We start from the raw sequence: 25061 nt of genomic DNA on the forward strand, positions 1-25061 counted from the left end.
TCACATTCAGCAGATATTCCTGCAGATACTAGACGCCCACGCGCAGTGTACCCCAGGTAGCTGCCTCGGGATCTAGACAAAGGCGTCTTGGAATGGGCCAAGATTGCTACAGTCATATAACAAAGATGAAACACCTTATTTGATTTTACTAGATGAAGACATTGCCTGTGCGTCTCCCTGGAGCATCTCAGAGAAGATGCTGGGGTCTGAAACTTCTTCCAGAAATTCTATCTCCAGCCTCCGTGGTGGGGAACCCACTCGAGGCAACTGGGTGGCTTGGCCAGTTCTGCACTCTCAGAAAGAACGGGGCAGGGACACCAGCTCCACGTCCCGGGCGAGGCCTCCGTGTCCCTGGGGTGAAGTACCACCTGCTTCACCCCAGGGTTTGGGCTTGGATCACATGGGTGATGTCCGCAGAGCACCTCGCCCAGTGCGGCACACAGAGGCCTCGGCAGACGGCCGCTGTTCTCCTTGCTACCAGGCCTCGGAGAAAATCTAACAACTGACCGTTTACCTCTCATGACCTGGAAATACAGGGCATCTGAAAATACAGATTTCTGGGTCCCAACCCCAGACAGTCTAATCCAGGAGACCTGGGGTAGGGTCTGGTAATCTGCAATTGAACGAGCAGCCTAGGGACACTCCAGCCTCACGCCCTTGACGTTAGGAAGCACTGCCGGGCAAGGCAGTCATGTGCGCACCTGTTGCACTCGGCCTACGAGTCTGAGCTTTGCTCCCATGTCCTTCTGTGTCTTACATGCTACAGAATCGAGACAAATGCCTCCCAGCACCAGGTGCTCACTCGGTGTGCTGAGCCGAAAAGAAAAGCCACAACAGAGAGCATCAGATGCATTCCGGCACCGAGCAGGAGCCCGGCATGGGCATCTGAAAAAACTCAGCTGTTTCTAAAAATAACAGAAACTGCAGGAGTTCAAGGGGCAAAAAAATAACGCAATATAAAGCTACAATGAAAAAAAGTCTGTCCTCACGGTGGAATACTATGCAGCCATATCCAGGAAGGAGGGAACTCTGAGTCCAGAGACGGGAAAAGGTACAGGGCATAACGGTTAGGTGCGGAAGCTACCGCGGGGCAGCAGGCACAGGCCCGGCTTTCTGCGAGGGCAGCTGGCCACGTGTTCACACTTTCAAGTGTCTGGAAGGGTGTACAAGAAGCTAATGAAAGCAGCTACAGGAGGTGAGAGAATGGGGTGACAGCAACTCTTACAACAGACGTTGAATTATTTTGATTATTTAACAATACAAATGTATCACCCATTGTTGTGGCCTTAATTGTGTCCCCCAACAAGATATGTTGAAGTCCTAACCCCCAGAACCTGGAATGTGTGCTTATTTGGAAGGAAGGCCTGCAGATGGAATCAAGTTAACATGAGGTCATGCTGGATTAGAGCAGGTTCTAATCCAATGATCGCTGTCCTTATAAGAAGAAAAAATTCATACACAGAGACACGGGAAACCACGTGATGACAAAGGCAGAGACTGGAGTGATACGTCTACAAGCCGAGGAACACCAAGGACTGCCAGCAGCCCCCAGGAGCTGGAAGAGGCAAGGAAGGAGCTTCCCCTAGAGCCTTCAGACAGAGCGTGGCCCTGCCGCACCTTGATATCAGACTTCTGTCCTCCAGACTCGGAGAGAATAAACTTGTGTTGTTCTAAGCCACCTGGTTTGTGGTTCTTTGTCATGGCAGCCCTAGGAAACTAATACGCATATTTTTAAATATTTATAAATATGTACACACACATATACAGAAGATATCATATACACATATATATCATACATACATGTATGTCTTTAAAATATGTGTGATTATATAATAAGTATATAATATATATATAGTAAATATATATATATATATATATTTTTTTTTAAATTATTAAATAAAGTTAAGAGATAAGCAGGTGGGCAGACAGACGGACGTGGGCTCTGAAGAGCACCCGGGCCTCTTACTTGCATCAGATCCCGCCTCTCCTTCTCGCCTGTACAAATGGCTTTCTTGATGGTCCTGAGCTCGCTCATTATAGCCTGAGCCTCATCCAGTTTGTAATTGGTGTGAGCACTTGACATCTTACGATCAATCCTGGTTCGAAAAGAAACATGAGTCATTCTATGCGAGATTACAACATTCTATTAAACAGTAACAACCCAAAACTTAAAAGCTTCAGAGAAAGGTGGGAAACAGTTAAAAACAATGTTTTGACAAAGAAAAACAAAGATCCCATAAGACCTTCCTTGTTCGTGGTGAACACCAGATGAGACTGCTGGTGGACGGCTCCCTTTGCTCCAAGAGCATCCTCTGCAGGTGAGGACGTTCCAGGCAGGGTTCCCGTGTTCTCTACTAATGCTCAGGCAACGAGTTCACTGGCTTAAAAATTTCCTGAAATTTTAAATTTCCCTCTCTGAGAGCAGGATAATGTCTTATTCGTTTATCCCCAGCATCTGGCTTAGTGGTCAAAAATGTCTATTAAATAAACATACAAATGAAATCTGTGTACAAGAAGAATATATGGGAAACAGCAAGAAGTAGTGAACTTTCAACAGGGACACCCTGTACAAAAGTTGGAAACTCTTATGGCTCCTCTATCTTCCTTTTATTCTGGTTCTAATTTATCACTCTCTCAATCTACTACTCCCCTTCTACTCAAACATCCATTCATCCTTCCTTCATGCTTCGCATTCAAGCTAACTTCCATCCATCCTTCCTTCCAGCCAGCCCACCCCGGGGCGCACAAGGCCTGGTTCTGGGTGGTGGAAGCAGAGCGCTGGCCGAGACTAGGCTTGGCTCCGGCCTACAAAGAGCAGGCAGCCTCCTGTAGCTCGTCCTTGGTCACATCTTCCATACCTAAGTCTTAAGCCTTGGAAGCCCGCGGGGCTGAAGAAGAGACTTTGGTCCAGAAACAGAATGAACTCCTTCTCTGGAAAGTCACCAGATCCACCATGACACAGATTCTAGCTCTAAACTGCTTCCCCCATGTTACCCGAAAATCCAGATGCTTAACGGCCAGCCCAAACGCCCTTGTGTTCCACTCACAAGAGCATCCTGGCATGCTGGTGAGTACAGGTGACACTCCAGCTCTACAGTGGGACCCTGGGCGAGACACTTCACCTCTTTAAACCTCAGTTTCCTCATGCCTCAGATGAGGACACTAAAACTGTCCCTCCCACTTAATGAGAAATGTAAGGAAAGGGCTTACTTAGCAGAGACCTGGCGTATAATGTCTGCACTGATTATTATTACCAGGATAATGCTCAGTCTACTTACTCATGGGAGAAAAAGTAAAAAATGCACCAACTCCGGTACTTTATTATCATTAACAAATTCCTGGCCACAAATGTCACAACTCACAGCAAAACTCAGCACCAGAGCTGATCTGAGCTATCAGCATCACTGGAATGAGAGAACAAGCAGGAAATCATTCCCTCCCTTTGGAATAGGGCTTCAGGGCTCAACAGCACCGCTATGATTGCCATCTGCAACAAACAATATTTATGAAACCTGGTCCCGAGTCCTCTTCCTTGGAGAGCGGATACAGATGCACTGGGGGACCCCACACATTGAATGGTGACACCCCTACATCCCAGCATGACCTGGCCATGTGTTTTTCCATTTCAGCTGTTCTATGGAGAACCAGGAGTCTCTAATGCAAGGCAGGAACAAAGGCCATCCATCTCCCAGCACTGCATCTGTCTAGGAAGTGGCCCAACTTTTCTTGCAAAGAGAATCTAGACTCATTTATGTAATAATATCTCCTTATATCCATCTTCTGATAAAAGGCTTTCCAATACATCTCATTTAATGTCACAAACCACAACCCACATAGGTTGACGAAGTCTGTAGAAAAGGGTTACATCATTTCCATACAAAAAACCCAAGGCCAAAAAAGTGTGATTTCTCTGTAACAGTTAATGACCAATGCCTTTGCTAACCAGGCCTACTGGCTCCTCCAGAATGAGAAATACAGCAAATGGATCGTCACCTGACACTGACACCCACATAGAGAAATGAAACTCTACTGCACTGAACTAAATGTTTTCAATTCCTTAATCATCAGTGCTAATCAAATGGTCAGAGAGTATAGACACACAACCACTGCTAAGGCCGCGACGTAAGATGCTAACCACATCAGCTCCAGCTTCGTACTTAGGTGTTGTGAATTCCTTACAGCTTTTAGCAGCTACAGAGCCTAAGTGCAGCCATCAGTAAAGCCAGGCGCTGCGCCAGCTGCCTGTCAAGGCACCAGCATCTACAATGGGAATGGCCGCTACCTGGAGGAAAACAGGCCCCGATTCCCATCAGGGAGAGGGATCCGCAACCCTGTAATGCCTCGCATCGGCAGACACTGCAAAGCGCGTCGGAGAACGAAAGTTCAACTTTAAGGCCACGGACCCGGGCCCTGACCTCAGCTCCACCCAGGTGGCTCTGAGACCTCGAAAAGGAATGAAGATTGACCAAGAGCAGCTGTTTTCACTCTGTCCCGAGGGTGTCCTGGAGTGGTGAGCTGGAGTAAAGGGAGAACCCACACAGGGCTCGGAGACCCTCACCCCTGCTTCGGCAAGGCCGTCCCTTTGCTCCGTCTCAGACAGTCTGCTTCCACAGAAGGTGTCATTTGAGGGGAAGGAAAGGGGAAAAGATTCCACTGTTAAAAGGTGTGAAAGCTATTAGAGAAGATGATCTCAAAGTTCTAGGAATCTCTGAAACACTATTGTTTAAAAATAGTTACGTATTATTGTAGAATATATAATTATGTAAAAAGTTATTATTATATAAGTATAACCTTATATAGCCATATTTGATACAGTACATATTATTTGACTAAATCATATAATTATATCAATAGCATATTAAAATAGTTCAGTGTATCAAGCACCTACTACTAGGTGACAGAGTCTTGTTGCATGCTTTATGTCTGTCATCTCATTTAATCCCCTCAACAGTTTTATGAGATGAGCACAATCTTCTCAGACTTTAAAATGGAAAAATTGAGGGTCAGAGAGATTAAGTAGCCCAAGAGGACAAGCTGAGACCTGGCAGAGCCAAGGTTCAAACCTACACCTCCCAGGTGTCAAGCCCGAACTGGATCACCAGGTGCAGCGATGGCCCTTGCTACCCCTGGGTGCCCTCCTGCTCACAGTGGCCAAGATAGGGCCCACCTGCTTTATCATCTAGCAAAAACTTCAAAGGACAGGCACCCTCTTCCATCGCATCTGCAAAATTCACTTATTTGGGAGTTTTCTCCCTTTTTCCAAATTCCCTCTAAAACTTTGGTCAAATTCGGAGGATATACTCAATGATTTGGTACTTTCTAAAATATCAATATATTCCATTTCGTGAAGAAAATCATAACATCTGTGACTGCCAAAGAGCTTTTTCCTTTTTTAATTTTAATTAAGAGCTCAAAACAGTGCTTATACATCTCAAATAAGATGACGGAAAGTTGACAAGGGCTCAACAAAAGACGGCATTAGTAAGAATACAAGTTATCACGCAGTGCGACGTGATGTGCATGCTTCTGTCCCCCCAGCACCCACGCGCTGGAATCCTAATGCCCAGGGTGACAGGATCAGGAGGCGGGGCCCTTGGGAGGTGATCAGGTCATGAGGGAGAAGCCCTCATGAATGGGATCAGTGCCCTTATGAAAGAGGCCCCAGGGAGCTCCCCTGCCCCTTCCGCCATGTGAGGACACGGCGAGAAGATGGCCATTCGTGAAGTGGGAAGCTGGCTCTCACCAGACACAGAACCTGACTGTGCTGGCGCCCTGATCTTGGACTTCCAGTCTCCAGAACTACGAGAAATGAATTTCTGTTGTTTATAAGCCGGCCGGTCTATGGCACTTTGTTACGCAGCCTGAATGGACTAAGACCCGGTGTAAAAAAAAAAAACCCAGGACACAGACCACACAGCCTTTACTTTTCACCCCTCAACATTCTGCAGCAGCTTTGGGAAGGTTAAGTGACTTGCTCAAGGTCACACAGCCAATAAGAGGCACAGTGAGCTTCACACTGAGGCCCCTCACACCACACTCATCCTCTTCTGTTGCTGGGCTAGCAATACATTCAGGGTCAAGGCCTCCAAACTCACATTGTGTCAAATCTGAGGGCCACCCACATAGCCAGTCAGATGTTGTCCCAAAGTAAACTGGTGCTCTTTACTGGCTGCCTTTGAAAGAAACGGTTAGAGAGAAAAGAAGGCACAGCTTCAAATGCTGACCACACACCGCTAAGAAAGCATCTTCAAGATGATTCTCATCAACCTCCCCCTCCCACTGCCCTCAAGTGTCCATATTTGTTGTTCAACTTAAGATGTCAAGAGAAGGGCTTCCCTGGTGGCGCAGTGGTTAAGAATCCGCCTGCCAATGCAGGGGACACGGGTTCAAGCCCTGGTCCAGGAAGATCCCACATGCCACCGAGCAACTAAGCCCGTGCGCCACAACTACTGAGCCTGCGCTCTAGAGCCCGCGAGCCACAACTACTGAGCCCGCACACCTACAGGCCGTGCTCCGCAACAAGAGAAGCCACTGCAATGAGAAGCCCACGCACTGCAACCAAAAGTAGCCCCTGCTCGCCGCAACTAGAGAAAGACTGCACGCAGCAACGAAGACCCAACGCAGCCAAAAATAAATATAAATTAATTAATTAAAAAAAAAAAGATGTCAAGAGAACTGGTCTGACAAAAGTAAAACCAAATGGACTCTTAAACCCACATCTTGAAGAAAAGGGCTGCCAGGTCTCGAAAGATATTCCACGTTAATACCACACATTACAAGCCCCAAGAATGAGAAGTGTTGTTACAACTCTACCTTTTACATCACCAGCCCTGGCAGGGGGCCTTGAACGACCCTCACAAAGCTTCCGGCAGCTTTCTATCAGCAGCCGGTCCTGCGTGGAACGCCAGACCTGTCTCACGACGGGAACAACGCTCTTTTTGTTTCCGCCCCCATTTCTGTATGTTTTACTGTTATCTGAGGAGCGCTGGCCTTTTAGCATGGGCTGTAGCTTCTGTGCTACGGTAATGGGATACTGCTGGTCTAAGCCTGCGCTACCTGTGAACAATCCCGTTCTCTTCTGAAACCACTAAATCCCCTCGGACAGAAAATGCTAATTCCGAGGTCTAATGCTGCCTCGTGTGGTATCGAATGGTCCGCAGAGTGCAGTCACTCTCTCTTATTGCAGGAGACACACGGGCTTAACTTCATCACAGCATCCCAAAGCGGAAGAATGTCATCAAGCAATTAAAAGGCTCAAAGCAAAGAGGCTGACCCAGGGGCTAAGAACACACCTCACGGAAAGTGGGTACTGGCGCGTTTAACGAGCACCCCTTTCTGTGATCTGAACAGCAGTGATAGAAATAGATTTCTTAAAACACAATATAACACAGTAAGAAGCAGAGAAGGAAACGCAAGAGGGCAGTTAATAAGAAGGCACCTGGGCCGATGCAGACACCTCCCCGATGCTCGCAGCCCAGGCCCTGGCCCAGGGGGTCCCGGTGTCCCAAGAGCAGTGCCGCACGGCCCCCGGGCTGGTCCCCTCACCCCACCAAGCCCTGCCCTGCACCCGGAGCTGGCTGCATCCCGAGGACCGAGTATGGAACCAGGCCAAGTCCGCATCCTCGCACAGCGTGACACTAGGCGAGGACACAGATGACAAGAAAGAAACCACCGGGTCAGGCAGCAACTGGTGGTTCAAGGAAAACGAAGCCAGGTGTGGGGATAGAGGGTGGGAAGAGGGCTGCTTTTTAGATACAGTGGTGAGCAGGGACCTTGGCGAGATGTTATTTGTCCAGAGAACTATGGAAGGGAGGGGACAGGCACGAGAGACTTGGGGAGAGAGTTCCAGGCACAAGGAGCTGCGAGTTGCACTGCGGGCTGACGCAGGTGAGTGAGGGGGAGACTGGGGGAACGAGGTGAGGATGGGGGCCAACTCATCTGCAGTCTAGATCATATTCTAAGTGAGAGAGCCACCAGGGGCCACGCAGCAGAGACACTTTACAAGAACCCCATGGCTGGTGTGAGGACGAGCAGCCACCACGTCAGCACTTGGGGACGTTACAGGTGGCACGGCGGGAAGAAGCTCCGGTGGCACAGAAGCGTGGGAAACTCAGGGAGAAGTGATGTTAAACGAGCTTCCCGGTTGCAGGACACCTCACAGTCGAACAGGAGGAACATTCCAGACGCCCAGGAGGTCTAGCGTCACTAAAGAGGGAGCTCTCCCCCACCCATTGGCACATCCAGCACGTTCTTGGGCATCACCCATTTGGGAAGCTGTGGACATCCTCATTCTAGCTCCTCCCCCCTTGCCCCCGGGTGCTAGCCATGAGTTACATGAAGACAATTTTTCAAAACAAGCTTCAGAAACTTTGGGGCAGCGATACCCAGTAGCTCTCTCACTGGAAAAGTTTGATTTTTCTGAAGACTTTCATGACTTGTAAACGTTGCTCCTGTTTTCTGAAGACGTTTATAAAGGGCTTCAAGAGAAATGCAAATTACAACGACACTGAGACACTATCTCTCACCGATAAGACTGGTAGAAATGCAAAAGCGTGAGTGACAACACATTGTGCTGGCCACGTGGTTGGAACAGGAAGACGCATCTACTAGTGGTGGGAATGCAAAATGGCGCCACCCTCCCGAGGAGAATACGGCCAATGCCTTTACCCCGTGACCCAGCAAACCCACCTTCGGGAGCTTATCCTGAAACCTCGTGTCTACACGTGCACAGCATTACGTGAAAAGCTGATGGGAAACATTACAAATGGATGTATCAGGCTGACAATGCCAGACCCCACTAATAATCTTCACACCACACAAAAAAAGAGACAACCAGAGAGTGTGCACCTCCTGACCAAAAGGAAAAGAAAATGAAACTGAACTTGAGTCAGATCAAGCCTCTCGGATTAATGACACCCGTTTACGTAAATAGCAGGGGACAGTGGAGCGTGTTAAGTGACGCCGTGCACGTTCAAGCAGCAAAATCCAGTATCAGGGCAATTCTTTGGGACGAGCAAAGTAGCTTCTTCAACAAATAAGATGTCAGCAGGAAGAAAGGAAGGAAAAAAGAAAAAAGGAGAGGAGGGTAGAGATTAAGAGACACACTAATCAAACGTACGGTGTGGACCTTGTCAGAACCCGGACCCAAACAAACCAGGGAGATGGGAACACTTGCTGGAGAAAGGACAACATTAAGAGATTGCTACTAAGTGGCACAGGTATTATAGTTATGTTTTCAAAAGGAGTCCGTTACTTTAGGAGAGACATTTATGGATGAAATATGACTCTGGGATTTGCTTCAATAATGCGGTAAGAGCTTGGGCGATGAGGCTGTGTGACAGACAAAACAAGACTGGCCATTGTGTGGTTAGTTGTTGAAGCAGGGTGAGGGGTACAGAAAGGTTCCCTTACACCATTCTCTCTACTTTTGTGTATATTTGACATTTTCCATCATTAAAAGTTTATATACATTATACACACACACACACGTTCTATCATTAACCCAGAGAATGTGTTCACGGCCAGCTCCCATCTACAAAAATTAACATACATAGACTTAAAAAAAAATACAAAAGGTTCTTTTTTCCTCACTTGGACCCAAGCATAATGATGGATTTCCTTGCTAGCCAGGAAAGTTCACCAAGATAAACAAGTCGAGTTTAAAATGTTATAAGTAGCCAAACTCTCGGTGAGGTGCTCTGGAAAAAAATACAAGGGCTATTCTGGGAAGCAAGAACAGCAGAAAATTTTCTGGAGGAAAATCTAGGGTCTCTGCCTTAAATTGATGTTGGAAATAATATCTGAGAAGCCCATTTACATGTAACAGCTCACGTATTATCTGTGCTCAGACTTAGGATTTCACAGTAGGGGTGGGGTAATCACATTATCGATGCTTACCAAAGGTTTTCCAAATTTCTCAATAAATAATACCTGTCTGCATGATTTGATCCAAACACAAGAGCCAATCTGCAACACCAGATAAATAAAGAGGCTGTTTTCATCTCACACATGGCCTGTGTAACTCAGAGGAAGGTATCAGTCTACTTTTCACTGGCAAAGCGTTTTAAGCACGGCACAAGCACCCTTGTTTCCTCTCCTTCCCGTGAGCTCGTGTCACAGCATAGAGTGACCGACCATTTGCAGTGACAACACAGCAACCAACTAGAAGCTGCCTCGAGAGGCAGCTCCATCTGGAAAGCTGGGCTGGGTCCCCCAGGACCAAGGCCAGGTCCAGAACTTTCCCTCAGGCCACCCCTCAGCCTCCACTGGGGAGGGTGGGTATCCAGCAGTGAGGACCGTCCCCTTGGCAGGGGGCATGTTTCCCATCGCTAAGGATTCTTGCTAAGGAAAGCAGAAAGAAGATCAAACAGCACTGGCCCTTCTCTCTGCAAGTGCACAACTCATACTCCGCTCCGGCTGCAGGTGTAAAGTTATAACTCTTCCCAGGCCAGCTTCTGCTTCCCGTCCAATAAACCCGGAGCAACTGAGGCCGTCTTTTCCTAGTCTTAAAATTACCTTGACTACAAGAGATGAATTTACTTCCTAGCAATGCTAAGGGGAAGGGGTTTTCTCTGTCACCTGAGCCCTGACATCTTTTATTTCTGAGAGTGTTCAGTCTTAAGCTGACGTTGCAATATAACCATTGTCTTCACATAAAGAAATGGAGGTGGCCAGAGTGATGGAGGCCAAGCAGAGGAAAAGGCACTGGGCCCAGCAATCCTGCTACAGAAGCCAGGGCCAGTGGGGAAAGGTGCCGGCCGGGGCTCTCCTCTGAGGCTCGGGGATCCCATGTGACCTCAGTGTTCCTGAACCACCCTGAAACCCGATCACCTGCACCAGAGCTTCAGCGAGTGAGAGCTAAATTAACTGCATGAGGCCCAGCATGAAAAGTCACTATTATCTAGAGACGCTGGGAAGTCTTGATTCGCCCTGGTGAAGAGAGAAAGCTACAGTGTGGCCAAATGACAGAAGGAAATCAACCTCCAATTCAACTGGACAGTCCAAGCAACTTGTGAAGACCTGCCAAATTCAATGATTTGCTTCTGCTTTTTTCTGATCCAGCCCTTTAGCAGAAGTGACACAGGAAGGCACGGCCACGGTGCACAGAGAAGCACCCAGCAGGCAAGGGAGCATCTGGAGGCAGGCAGGGCTGCACGGCATAAAATCACAGAACAGGTATTGCTGCGCCGGGAAGCACCACGGCAGATGGACAAAAAGAGTAACAAAACCAGTAGCCGATATTGAAAATGCAGCTTGATTTGTTTAAGCAAAACTTCTTTAAAAAGCTGTACTGCTTGGGCGGCTGGGTCAACTGACCCGAGGGGACGGTCGAGCCGATTTAGGCCGCTCTCTGCCGCCTTGGAATCGCCGCCACCGTGGCCAGTCGGTCGCAGGGCACCCAGCAGCTGCTCCAGGCCGAGAAGCGGGCCGCCAAGGAGGTGGCCGAGGACCACAAGAAAAGAACCGGAGGCTGAAGCAGGCCAAGCAGCAGCCCAGGCTGGCAGTGAACAGCACCGCCTGCAGAGGGAGAAGGAGTTCAAGGCCGAGGGGGCCGCGGCTCTGGGATCCCACGGCAGTTGCAGCACTGAAGTGGAGGACCCCCAGGAGAAGATGACCATCCTCCAGACCTACTTCCGGCAGAACAGGGGTGAACTCCTGGATAACCTCTTGGCCCTTGACTGCGACATCCAGCCAGAAATCCACAAAAACTACCACAAAAACAGATAAAGGAAGAAAAAACCACCTGTTGTTGCATGGATTGGCATTTTCGATCCCTTCATGGAATATGAAGCTTTAGCAAGGCTTGAGTCGTAGTCTTGCGAAAAGTCATTAAATTATTTCTGTATGTTATATAGTAGGTCCCCTCACTTTCTGCAGAACAGCAAATCTAGCTTCTTTGTACAAACTTAGGGCTTATCCAAAGATTTTTATCTTTTTAAAATTTATTTATTTATTTTTGGCTGTGTTCAGTCTTCGTTGCTGTGTGCAGGCTTTCTCTAGTTGTCGTGAGCGGGGACTACTCTTCATTGCGGTGCGCAGGCTTCTCATTGCGGTGGCTTCTCTTGCTGCGGAGCACAGGCTCTAGGCACGCAGGCTTCAGTAGTTGCGGCGCACGGGCTTCAGTAGTTGTGGCTCGCGGGCTCTAGAGCGCAGGCTCAGTAGCTGTGGCACGCGGGTTTAGTTGCTCCGCGGCATGTGGGATCTTCCCAGACCAGGGTTCGAACTTGTGTCCCCTGCACTGGCAGGTGGATTCTTAACCAGTGTGCCATCAGGGAAGTCCCAAGATTTTATCTTTTTACCTCATATTTCTTGGAATTTAATGGGTATACACTGTCTTTTTTCCTATGCCTTTTCGCTCAAGCAGCATATATATCAATACTGACTTTTTCTTCCTTAGATGTAGTTAAAAAAAAAAATTTCTTAAGAAAGAAAGAGATGAATTTTTTTTCCCTAAATCTTTCTTGAAGGTCAGGGGCTTTATCTATGAAAAAGTAGTAAATAGTTATTTGTAACCTATGTGATGCAGCAGCCAGCCTTAAAATAGTCCTTTCCGGCTAAGAGTTAGAATAATGGATACTAGTATCATTGTTTGGGCTGCTTTTAGTTTCCCTTAATCAAAATTACTAGATGACAGTCCTACCATATAGCACAGGGAACTATATTCAGTATCCTGTGATAAACCACAATGGAAAAGAATATGAAAAAGAATGTACATATGTGTATAACTGAGTCACTTTGCTGCACAGCAGTCATTAACACAACACTGTAAATCAATTTCAATAAAAAATAAATTTAAAAAATTACTAGATGATGGAATTCAAGAACTTGCTACATGTTACTACTTGGTGTACTGAAAATCATTTAAAAGTAAAGACTTTCTGGCATGCAAAAAAAAAAAAAGAAATAAAAAGCTGTACTGACTAGGGATAATTAAAGGAACTCCCATTGTAGATCCAAATCACCAGAGAATGTGCACGCGCGCGCGCGCGCGCACACACACACACACACACACACACACACACACACACACACACTGCTACAGGTAGTGGTAGAGAAAGCAAAAAGCTGACTGTAAGGTTAAAAGCCTGCAGCTCATGCTAAGCACGTGGACAGCTTACCAAACCCTGCCACATGGGGGACCTGCAGGGGGCATGGCAGTGTCTCAGGGCCAGAAAAGTCAAGCCCCTCCAGGCAAGACCCAGCTCACCTTTCTATTGTGTCCCCCTTGGTGTCTATAATATGTCCTTAATAAAAAGCGGACAAACGAATCATCAACCAAACTAATCCTGGGTGATTAACAAAGTGAATGTCAACCTCATGTTAAACAACAGGGTTTGACGTGCCCGTTAATTACCCTTTATGTGAGGTGGGATCATTATCTTTGTCAAACACATTCTGTGTAACCTCCCTATAAAGAGTAATACTGCAATCACATTTGACACACTGTCATTGTGTCTGCACACAGGATGCAAGAGAGTGGCACGCTGCCCACATTTACCAAGAAATCGTAGCCACGTGGATTCCTGCCATTTGCTGAAGGCTGACTATGTAGCAGGCACTGGTGCTGCACTTGGACAATTTAGCCCAATGATCACTGCTATGGACTGAATGTTCATGCCCCCCAAACTTCATATGGTTAGCCCTAACCCCCAATAGGATGGTATTTGGAAATGGGGCCTTTGGGGGTGATTAGATTTAGATGAGGTCATGAGGGTGGGGCCCCATGAAGGGATTAGTGTCCTTAAAGAAACAGAAGAGACACCAGAGACCAGAGCCCCCCACCCAAAAACAGCACCATGTCAAGACACAGCAAAAAGGCAGTCATCTGATAATGAATTTGCCAGCGCCGTGACCTTAGACTTCCAGCCTCCAGAACTGTGAGAAGTAAATGTCTGCTCTTTAAGTCATTCAGTCTACAGTATTTTGTCAGAGCAACCGAGCTACGACAGTCCCCATTGACACATGAGAAGAGTCAACACAGAAGGTATGAAGCACAAGCCCAAGTTCAGCAAGTGAAACCAGGCTCTGAATCAAAAGGGAATATACTTTGAACCAACAAGCATACAATGCCCTTTCTTAGGAAAATTAATTCTTTCAGACCACCAATATCACCATTTATAAAATAACTCCTGTTCATTGAATTTGCTCACTTCATATAACTCACAAATGATAAGAACTTCATCCCCAAACTCTTAGTAGGGATAAAGTTCTAATTGTAAAGATGTCAATTTTATAGGAGGAAGACCTATAGATCAGGCTGCCCAACTGAAAGTACTGTGAGGATGGAAATGTTATCTGTGCTGCCCAATGCAGTGGCCAACTAGCCCAGTGGTCCTCAACTTGGGACAAACATGCCCTCCAGGAAACACTTGGCAATATCTGGAGACATTTTTGGCTGTCACAACTGGGTAAGAGGGTGCTACTGGCATCTAGGGGGTCAAGGCCAGGGGTGCTGCTAAACATCCTCTGGTGCACAGGACAGCTCCACCACAAACAGTTATCTGGTCCAAAATGTCACGAGCACTGAGGTGGAGAAAACCTGCACTAGTCACATGTGACTGAGCATTTCAGATGTGGCTACTGAGGTTGGGAACTAAAATTTTAATTTTATTTAACTTCAATTAATTTAAACTTTAGAATTAAAAACTTTAAGAGATTAAAACTAACAAAACAGGAATTCAAATGTAAATAGCCATGTGTGTTTCAGACAGCACAGCTATCAAGAATGTGCGTAAATATAAAATAAAGGTCTTATTTCCCAAGGAAACAAGAACAAACTATCTTCAGGGAAAAGAGAGATCTGATCCTTAGGATTGGCAAATAATAAGCATAAATAAAAGCATAGAAGTGAACACCCATGAAGCTTTAGGACACATGTCCCGGCACCAAACAGGAAATCGCAGGGAAACTCTCCCTCTGTCACTGCAGGCCACTCACTCTTGCAGGGTCTCCACCCCCTTTTCTTTGTACTGCAGTTCTTGCTTCATCTGGGTCAGCTCTCGTTTTAATCTGGAAAGCTAAAGACAAATTACATTTTTTTTTCCACAAAAAGAAGCTGTGAAAAATGATTTCTACAGTTGTTAGCATTGTCATCTAAGTTTCTGACTACCTTGCAATTCACAGGGTCACCCATTCTCTCCATGGCCTTCCATCCCTGGCATATCAAACAGCCCTGGCATATCAAACAGCCCTGGCAGGGGGGCCGGCTCGCTTAGACACAAAAGGCCCGGGTCACGAACAGCTTTCTACCACGTGGAGCCCTGGAACCAGCAATGATTTTCTTTTTCGAGGTATTGATTTACACATTGCAATGAGCAAACTTTGTCATACTTTTTTCATCCTCTCTTCTGCTTACTACCCACAGATCCCACCTAGGAAACCCTGTTGCTCAAAGCATGGCTTCCCACTACCTGGAAGTCAGTCGCCTGCAGTGCTTATTTAAAGAGATGATAGGACCCACTCCAGGCCTTGTTAAAACTCCGTGGGGGCGAGGCGGGGGGTGTCTGGAGCTCACACTTTGAACTGATGCCCCAGGTGTTTTTCGTTGGTGTACTAGAATGTGAGAACCACGGCACTAAAAGAGACACTCTGGTTTAGGGACTGAGACACCAGGACAGGAGGCTTGGCCTCTAAGATGTCTCCCGTCCCCGCTTCCAGACACCCAAGACAAGGGGCTGAAGGGATGGAACACGGTGGCACACCAAGAACCCGGCACCACTGGCAGGGAGCACCGGTACCTTCTGGTCAAACGCCATCGTAGGCAAGATTTCCCTGGGAATACAGCCACCAGGGAAGAACAGCAGATGCTAAAGCTGCTGAGGGACAGGCCTGGCAGCCCACTAATACAGGGAAGCAGCCCTCTGAGGTTGGGCCCCAATGTCACCAAATCTTTCCAAACAGGGGGTGAATCTAGCCCCATGAAACACACTGAGGGATACAGGTGATTTTTTGTTAGATGGGCTGAGGCTTTAAAATGAAACTTTTCCCTTCCTATCGGAAAAAAAAAGTGGAAAGTAAAACCAAATGTGGTAATAATTCATGAAATGGAAAATCTTACTAAAATATGGGTGTTATACACACTGGCCACCATAAAATGAACCATGATAAGTGATGTTACATAAAAAGACATAGGGGGCTTCTAGTTGTGAAAATATTCGTTTTACTCACCCTATCCCGACGACTTGCTATTTCTGCTTTAATTTGGTATGGGTCGTACTTTGTATTTGTTGAATATCCAAAGAAGGCTAAACAGAAGGAAAATATTTTATTTTATAATGGATCCTTTAAAGTAAATAAATACACATAGATAGGAACTTCTGATTCACCATATTAAGTAGTTAATTCTCAGTCTCAGACTTCCAAGTTGGCGCTGGCTCCTGAAGAATTAACATCTTACAACCTTGAATCTTGATGTTTGATTTTTGCATGAGGCCCTTCTACGTGATTCCACATAATAAAATATATGGCTATAGGTAAATCAAAACTCTGTTTACTTCAACTGCAAAACTACTAGGGTTAAAAACCATATATACACAGGGGGAGGGGTACAGTTATGGTATAGAAAACTATTCTAACTATGTAAACAGTACATACAGTATGAACCCATTTTTACTTCCTTTTAAAATGCATGCACCCATGGAAGTCACTGGAAGAAAAGAACCCAAAAGTTGACTGCTATTCTCAATGGTTTCATTGCAAAAGATTTTGTATTCACTCTCTTCATATCTATAGTCTCCACATGAACGATTTTTGACATAAGAAAGAAAAAAAAAACCCAAAGATTTGTAAAATGAAAAAGACAACTTTCTAGTCACGTATCAGTATCTGGCAGGCTTGAGGAAAAGCTATTCTTCCATGTTTTTGGTTCCCCGAAAGCTGTTATTCTAAGCAGCTTGTTTTTGAGGGATGTTTAGCTAAATCACATTGCATAGATAAATGCTTTCTTCAGCGGTGCAGCACACATGACTTAAAGCCTTTTAACAGACACAGCATCGTGACTGCAGACGGCTACCACCTGGGGGTGAATGGGGCGCGCTCAGCCGCCCAGCTGTGTGCTAAGCACAGGCAGCCAAGCCCTCTCTGCTGTCTCAGCAACTGGAGCAGCTTGCAGCTGTTTCTTTCTCTTTTTTTTCTTTCTTTTTCTTTCTTTTTTTAAATTAATTTTTATTGGAGTATAGTTGCTTTACAAGGTTGTGTTAGTTTCTACTGTACAGCAAAACGAATCAGCTATACATATACATATATCCACGTTTTTTTGGATTTCCTTCCCATTTCCGCCATTTCTAATTTCTATCACCCCATCCACCTCTCTGCATCCCTTTTTCTTGATGCTTCTGTCTCCTTTCTCTTAGGCCTTGGAGCTGCAGTGACTTGGTTCCTGTCCCTTCCTGAGTTGTGGAGGCTCCTCTTTCTTCATCTGAGAGTCACCCCACACTGGTGTAATCTGCCTCCGGGTCATTTTCATTAGTTTCACCTGCTCAGAAGACCCATCAGCAGGGCCAGCATCCATTCTTTTACTCCTTTGATCTGGGTACCAAAGGCTGTCATTCAGGTAACTTACATGTCAACATCTAGAAACTAGTTTATAATCATCTCCTGATTTCATATTGGAGAAGCTGACTCAAAGCCATCAAGTGGGGCTTCCCTGGTGCCGCAGTGGTTAAGAATCCGCCTGCCAAGGCAGGGGACACGAGTTCGAGCCCTGGTCCGGGAAGATCCCACATGCTTCAGAGCAACTAAGCCCTTTCACCACAACTACTGAAGCCCGTGCGCCTAGAGCCTGTGCTCCGCAGCAAGAGAAGCCACCGCAATGAGAAGCCCGCACACCGCAATGAAGAGTAGTCCCTGCTCGCCGCAACTAGAGAAAGCCCGCGTGCAGCAACGAAGACTCAACGCAGCCAAAAATAAATAAATAAATTTATTTTAGAAAGCCATCAAGTGGTTTAAACAGCAAGAGTATTTAATATCCTCAAATAGAACCACATCAGCAAACAGAACCACATCCTAACTTAATTTGAGCTGTTCAGATATATCCTGTTTTTTAAAAAATACAGTTCTATGGAAAATCTACTATTCTAAGCCCCAGTCAGAATTTCAAATTACTAGAATCTACTGGAAATAAATATCTGGAGGAGCTGTTTGCCAAATTTATCTCAAATGTTCTTATATTTAGAATTCTAATCTCTCAAAAACAGAGTAAAATGTTTCTTAAATAGAATTCTTTCTAAGACGAAGAATGTTTATTTCCAAATCCTAGAACCTCCATCTTGCCTGACTCTTTGGTCTCATTTAAGACCAGTAATGAAAGCAACACCTCAGACAATGCCCTTAAGAGGCAGAAGTTATTTCTATAAAATCTCCACGTTAAACTCCTGGGACTTAAGGTTCCCAAGCCTGAGCTTAAGGGGCTTCCACTGGGGCCCAGACAACATGCAAATAAACCTACGGCTTGCTGACTCCTTCCACGTGGGGCCACTTGTCACCTTGCAGCTGAGGAAGACAATGCCAACAGTTACCACCTGGGATCTTTCCCATTCCGGGTAGAAAGTAACCCCACCACCAAAGTCCAGGGAAGTTAACCGCAACGTTAAACATCAGTAACAATGATCTGAAATCGTTGCCAAAACTCTTTTTGTCTGTGCAGTTTCATAGGGAAAATTAGCAAAGAGCCTTGAAGCGCACGCTGGAGGTGTAGTGGGTACAGATGGACAGATACGTGGCAACCTGCCCCCGGTTCTCCTGCATAACTAACAGAGCCCTGAGGCACTTGGGCATCCGCCTCTCCCCCAGGACACTCAGCCTGGACCAGTCCTGGAGGGGGGTCCTGATAAACCACGACATCACTGAGCTGCCCAGTCCACCGATGGGGAGGCCCACCACCCCCTGGAGGACGCTGCTAAGTGACAATGACAGCCTTATTGTCCAGGCCGAGGGGAGTTAGTCTTTTCTGCTACTTACAGCTGAAAACATCCTAAATGGTAAAAGGTTTTACTTATTGATACCACTCATGTTACCTTTGCCATGGTCTCTAAAGCTATAAAATTCCAGGACTGGAATGAGGTAAAAGGCAACTCAAGTACCTAAGACAGTGAGTACATTTTATCTTCAAATGCTAAGGAGAGTGATAAACACTGGCAGATCTTCTAATGATATAATTCAGTTTATAAAGACAGATTCTCAGTTCCTGATGTCTGCCAGTAAGTCTAATGGAACCCATTTGTGGAGTCCAAGGAAAAAGCTCAAGACTCTGGACCGCATTATTTATTTTTTTATTTTTTTGCGGTACGCGGGCCTCTCACTGCTGTGGCCTCTCCTGTTGCGGAGCACAGGCTCCGGACACGCAGGCTCAGCGGCCATGGCTCACGGGCCCAGCCGCTCCGCGGCATGTGGGATCCTCCCGGACCGGGGCACGAACCCGTGTCCCCTGCATCGGCAGGCGGACTCCCAACCACTGCGCCACCAGGGAAGCCCTGGACCTCATTTTTAATGGCACATACACCACAACACTTAGAAAAAGAAACATCTTCCTCTGTTAAGACACGTCTCCAATCTCAAGGTTTAGGATAAATAGGAGACTTTCACCTCTGAAGCTTTCTTCTCACTTGAAGAGTTTGAGTGGGCAGAGCTATTAAACAGCTTAAGGAGGCCGCTCAGGCATAGAGCATTGCTTTGGATGATATAATAGGAAGGTTATAGTTTCACTGGACCTCACCAATGTAAATTACTATACCTTGCTATTATAGGGTAGCTGTCGCATTTATTTCATCTATCCTCATAAAATCTTTGTGAGAGATGGCGATTACGTTTCCCCACTTTAGAAATGAAGGCTGAGTGTGTAGTGAGTTGACCTACATTCTGCCATCAGTCAAAGAGGGACTTCTGTCTAGAACCTGGGCTCCTGTGGCTCACATTAGCTTTTCCAAATTAAAAAGAAATGGCCCTCCGGCTCCCCGGTGCGCAACAGGAGAACTCAATCTGTGTTATTTAGCACTCAAAATGCTGCAGACCCCAGTAATTACTTTGGATTTCGATTTTATGGGTTATTAAAAGGGGGAAATGTGTCCATGTCTGCCTCTGTGTCCATCTCCTCTTACACACAGGGCTCCTCTGGACCGTGAGAACCCAAGATCGCCCTAGGCGGATGACATGCTTTAAAAGAGGGTAGTCCTTCTCCAAAGACCTCCTCTGGGCAGGCGGACGGCTCCTTAGGACCAGGTGTACGCCTTCCAGGCATCGGCGCTGCAGCGAGCTGCTGGAGGGAGCCCAGTAGGACTCCCGCACAGAGGACGGCAAGCCTGGACAGTTTCCCTGCTGACAGGTACTAATTACCAGAGCCGACCAAGGCATGCCTGTAAACAAGCGAGGCCAACTAAAGAGGGCATGACCTCTTTTTTAAAGGCACCAGAAGCAAAGGAACAAAAAAATCAAACCAGCCCGCTGAGAGGTAACCTACAGAAGTAACACAAGGGCCCACCAAATCCAAACCAAGAAGTCCCTCTCTAGGGCAGACGAGGAGATCTGGTAAACATGTGTGCTCTGCGACAACCTTCGAGATTGCGTCCTGCCAACTAATACCTGGGAAGATGCTGCGTGAGCCATTTTTTTCCTGCCTGCTCCAACATGCCTGCGTGCAGGAAAACGAAGGGCTGAATGGATGGACTGTGGCCCTTATCCTCAGCTAGGCAGGAGATGAGAAACCTTCACCAGGGAAACAAGGGAAGACAGTCTTTGTGGGATGGGCCTGGAGCCTCAGAAAGAATGCGGGGCCGGACAGAGGACTGATAAGGTCAAGCTTCCCCACCGCCCGAGCCAGCCCCCCCGAGCCAGGAATGCAGGGCGGGTCAGCGCTTTCTCACCGGAGATAAGGCTGACTCTTTCCCAGGCACCCGAAGAGACTTTGGCTGTAGGCTTCTGGGAGCTCCCAGGAGCCAGGGTAACAAACAAAGTCATACTCCTGCTGCTGGAAGAAAGGATCACAATCAGTAGATCTCAACTCTGGGAATCCCCTGGGGAGCTTTAAAAAAAAAGTGTCTGGCCCCAGCCAAGGCCAATTAAACCCAAATCTCTAGGGGTGGCACTGGGGCCCAGACAGAAGAGTTTTTAAAAGCCCTTCGGGAGATTCCTCCAGTGCAGCCAGGGTTGAGAACCACTGGTGCAGATTCTTCTGCAAAGGACCAAATAGTAAATATTTCTGGCTCTGTAGGCCATACACTCTCTGTCGCAGTTCCTCGACTCTGCCACTGTAGCTGCTACAGACCATGGGTAAGTGAATGGACCTTGCTAGCTCCCAATAAAAGTTTATTTACAAAACACCCACAGTGGGCAGGATTCAGCCTGCGGGCCAAAATTCGCTGACCTGTGGTTCAGACTATAATTTACCCCAAGCAAGAATTCCTTCTAAAAGGTCCTGCAACTGGTCATATACTTCATCTGAACGCATCTGGAGGCCAGAATTTCTCAGGAACAATGAAAAAAAAGTTTCTGAAATAACGAATGTATTCAGTGTTTAAAAAGAAGACAAACAGAAGAAAATATTGCAGCGAAGAAAGTAGGAGAAAACTCTACAAAATGGAGCTGCAGAGAAAGTACTGGGTGCGTCTTAGAGACTGAGTCCTTTGTAGTGAAGAGTTCCATGCCAGGGTTCTACAGAGCATTGGACAGGACTGGGCCCAAGGCAGCTAGCTCATAAGCGAACAGAACTAAAGCAGAGTTGGGGTCTTAGTCTCATGGGGATGTGTGCTCAAATCCAGCAAAGCATGACTTTGTTTTGGTCAGAGACAAAAAAGTTAAGGCTTGGATATTCTCAGGCACCAGATGGCCCAACACTGACACAAAATCTTTCCTCTCCAATGAACAGAGTTTTATTCTGACGACTTCCATAACTCAGGGGGAAATCTGCGAAAGGTGTGGAACAGAGCACTTCCCCTCCCCTTGCCCTCCCCCATGCCCTTCTGCTCCAATACTGGAAATGACTTTCTAGTGAATTCCGCTGTTTACAATTATTGCCTCATTTTCCCCTACAATCAGCCATTCAGGATAAATCGTGTCCCCAACACCAGGCGCTAAGGAAATATCTGTTGAAAACTAAATGACTAGTTTAGTGGGCCACAAGAAAATCAAGAAGCAGAAGGCGTTCTGCCTTCCACGTGCCCCTTCAAGTGTTGTGAAATTGCCGGACTTGTCAATTTATAATGGGTCCTTATTTCCAGGTAACTTGAACAATGGGAGGGCAGCCTGTTCCAAAGCCACGATCAGTTCTTCTGAGCTGACTCTTCCATGTCTCGGAAATACTACACAGCACTGAAGGCTACCTACACAAAAAGATCTGGGTTCAAATCCAAGGTCTACCATTTACTAGGGATGTAACCTTCAAGAAGTAACTTAGCCTACCCAATATTGTTTCTGTGTGTACACCGAAAATAACATTACCATGTTACAGTGCTTCACCATGTTGCAATCACAACAATGCAGGAAAACACTAGCCCATTAGATGTTGCTTCCTTTCACTTGGAGTCACTGTCAATGAAGGAAGTAATGAGAAATAAGTCCAAATCTTCCTCTGTTGTTCCCAGTACCCGAGCAAGGAGCCCTGCTTTAGATGACTAACAAGGTGAGCGACCTGGGTTGTGCCAGACCCAGGTGGCCAACTGGAGCCCAGGTGTGCCATGGATCCTGCCACCAGCAGCTCCTGATGTGGGCCCGGACCTCTGTAGGAGACATCTGTTAGAGCACAAGCCACCAGGATCATTGTCTTGAACTTTAGCCTGTGGCCAGAAATAGTTCATTTGAGTCATAGCTAACAGAATTATCCTCAATGAAGTTCAGGTTAAATGGCAAATTCAAAGAGCCTGATCGGGCTTCCCTGGTGGCGCAGTGGTTGAGAGTCCTCCTGCCGATGCAGGGGACACGGGTTCGTGCCCCGGTCCGGGAAGATCCCACATGCCGCGGAGCAGCTGGGCCCATGAGCCATGGCCGCTGAGCCTGCGCGTCCGGAGCCTGTGCTCCACGACGGGAGAGGCCGCAACAGTGAGAGGCCCGCATACCGCAAAAAAAAAAAAAAGAAAGAGCTTGATCAAAAACTGCAGGGATAGCAGCAACTTGATAAAATGCTTGAATTAGTTCCTAGCTTCCATTCGTAGTCTTTTTCCCTGAGGAGACAGGCTCCAGCAAGAGCCACTGGCATCTCCAGCCCTTCATGAAAATGGCCTAAGCTGGCCTCCAATGCCACCTGCACGAGTAGAAGCAGAGATCGTGTCTACGCAGGGACCTCTCATGGGTTGGGGAGTGGAGTCTCATGGTAGGATCTCAAGTCAACACCCCAGAGTCATCACCTTCCTTGACTCAAGGTTTCCTCATATATGATTTCAAAGACAGCATCTCAAGTGTTTCTTTTTTACTGGGCATTAATAAAATTCTACGGAGCACAGGAAGAATGAAATTGAGTGCAATTCCCTACTTGCCCAAATGTCAACGGAGTGAAAAGCCCGTGGAAATACAAAAACTAATGCTGAGGGAAGTCCCAGCTCCAGAGGACTATAAGTTCTGGATGCCCTCACCCTCTAGGCTCCACATTGCTATGCGACTCCTCCCCTCGGGCTGGGCATAGAACCCGATAGGCTGCAACTAGGTCCTCCTATATTTGCATCCTCAAGGGCTCCAGTCCCGAGTCCCCACACTCACTGCAACTGAAGTCCTGGCTGCACCAGTACAGTAACCAGTACATAAGACACACCTTCTCTTGATGAAGTTTGTCCTTTCAATGACTGGCAAGAAACTTCCTGCCAGGTTTTTCTGATATGTGCTTCTCCCATCTTAGAAAGACTGACTGGAAAGCCTCTTTGGAGACCTAACCAAACCTGACCATGGAACAGATGAGGTGCCTACAGGCTACTGGGAAGAAATACTCTATTAGGTTGAATCATACGAAATTGCCAATATTTGGGCCTTTTTAAGCTACAAAAATGACAATTGTATATGGTTCAATCTACTTCTACCAAGTAACTTTTGGAAAGGTTTAGAATCGCTAACTATATGCTTTCAGAAACAGTTATAAGCCAATGCTTCAGCCAAGTGTGACCTCGAGGCACCAAGTCCATGAGATCACTTAAAAGAGACCATATGCCGAGCCCCGAAAGTCATCTGAATAGATATCAAAAGATCGAAATCTTATACATCTAGTCTCTGACCACAATGGAATTAAATTAGAAATCAACAACATGATACCTTTAAAAAGTTCCAACAACTTACTTTTTTTTCGGCCATGCCACTCGGCTTGCAGGATCTTAGTTCCCCGACCAGAGACTGAACCCGGGCCCTCAGCAGTGAAATCGAGGAATCCTAACTACTGGACCACCAGGGAATTCCCCCAACAACTTACCTTTTTTTTTTTTTTTTTTTTTTGCGGTATGCGGGCGTCTCACTGTTGTGGCCTCTCCCATTGCAGAGCACAGACTAGGGATACACAGGCTCAGCGGCCATGGCTCACGGGCCCAGCCGCTCCGCGGCATGTGAGATCCTCCCGGACCGGGACACGAACCCGTGTCCCCTGCATTGGCAGGCGGACTCTCAACCACTGCGCCACCAGGGAAGCCAACAATTTACTTTTTAAAAAACCCATGGGTCAAGAGAGAAATCTCAAAGAAAATGAGAAAATATTATGAACTGACTGAAAATGAAAATACCAAAATTTGTGGGATGCAGTTAAAGTAGTACTTAGAGGAGAATTTATACCTTTAGAGGCTATGTGAGAAAAAAGAGAGGTCTGAAATCAATGGTGTAAGCTCCCAATTTAGGAAGGTAGAAAAAGAACAAATTAAAGCCAAACTAAGTAGAAAGAAGGAAATAATAAAGAGGACAAACCAATAAAATAGAAAACAGACAAGAAATTGGGGGAAAAAAAAAGAAAACCAAAAGCCAGTTCGCTGTAATGCTACGCACAATCAATAAACATTGAGCTGTGCTGATTAAGACACAAATTATTAATATCACAAATACGAGAAAGGACACCAGCTCAGCGTCCAGACATTGAAAGAATCATGCAGGAATTCTACAAAAAACTTCAT

General features: G+C 46.6%; 1 protein-coding gene and 1 pseudogene across 3 annotated transcripts in view; one reads left to right on the plus strand and one right to left on the minus strand.

Annotated features, from left to right (window-relative positions):
* Positions 1-25061, minus strand: part of WWC3 (WWC family member 3) — a 122866-nt gene that overhangs the window by 49072 nt on the left and 48733 nt on the right. For 2 of the 3 annotated variants that reach the window (XM_060002223.1, XM_060002224.1), the window contains 3 exons: positions 16168-16244; positions 14938-15017; positions 1967-2096 (listed from right to left, as the gene is read on the minus strand). In XM_060002223.1, the coding sequence (XP_059858206.1) occupies positions 1967-2096; positions 14938-15017; positions 16168-16244 (287 nt within the window). The remainder of the gene's footprint in view (positions 1-1966; positions 2097-14937; positions 15018-16167; positions 16245-25061) is intronic. The other variant, XM_060002225.1, reaches the window with a different exon arrangement.
* LOC132418696 (V-type proton ATPase subunit G 1 pseudogene) lies at positions 7464-11783 on the plus strand (annotated as a pseudogene).

This window comes from Delphinus delphis, chromosome X (assembly GCF_949987515.2).
Source record: "Delphinus delphis chromosome X, mDelDel1.2, whole genome shotgun sequence".
NCBI lineage: Eukaryota > Metazoa > Chordata > Mammalia > Artiodactyla > Delphinidae > Delphinus > Delphinus delphis.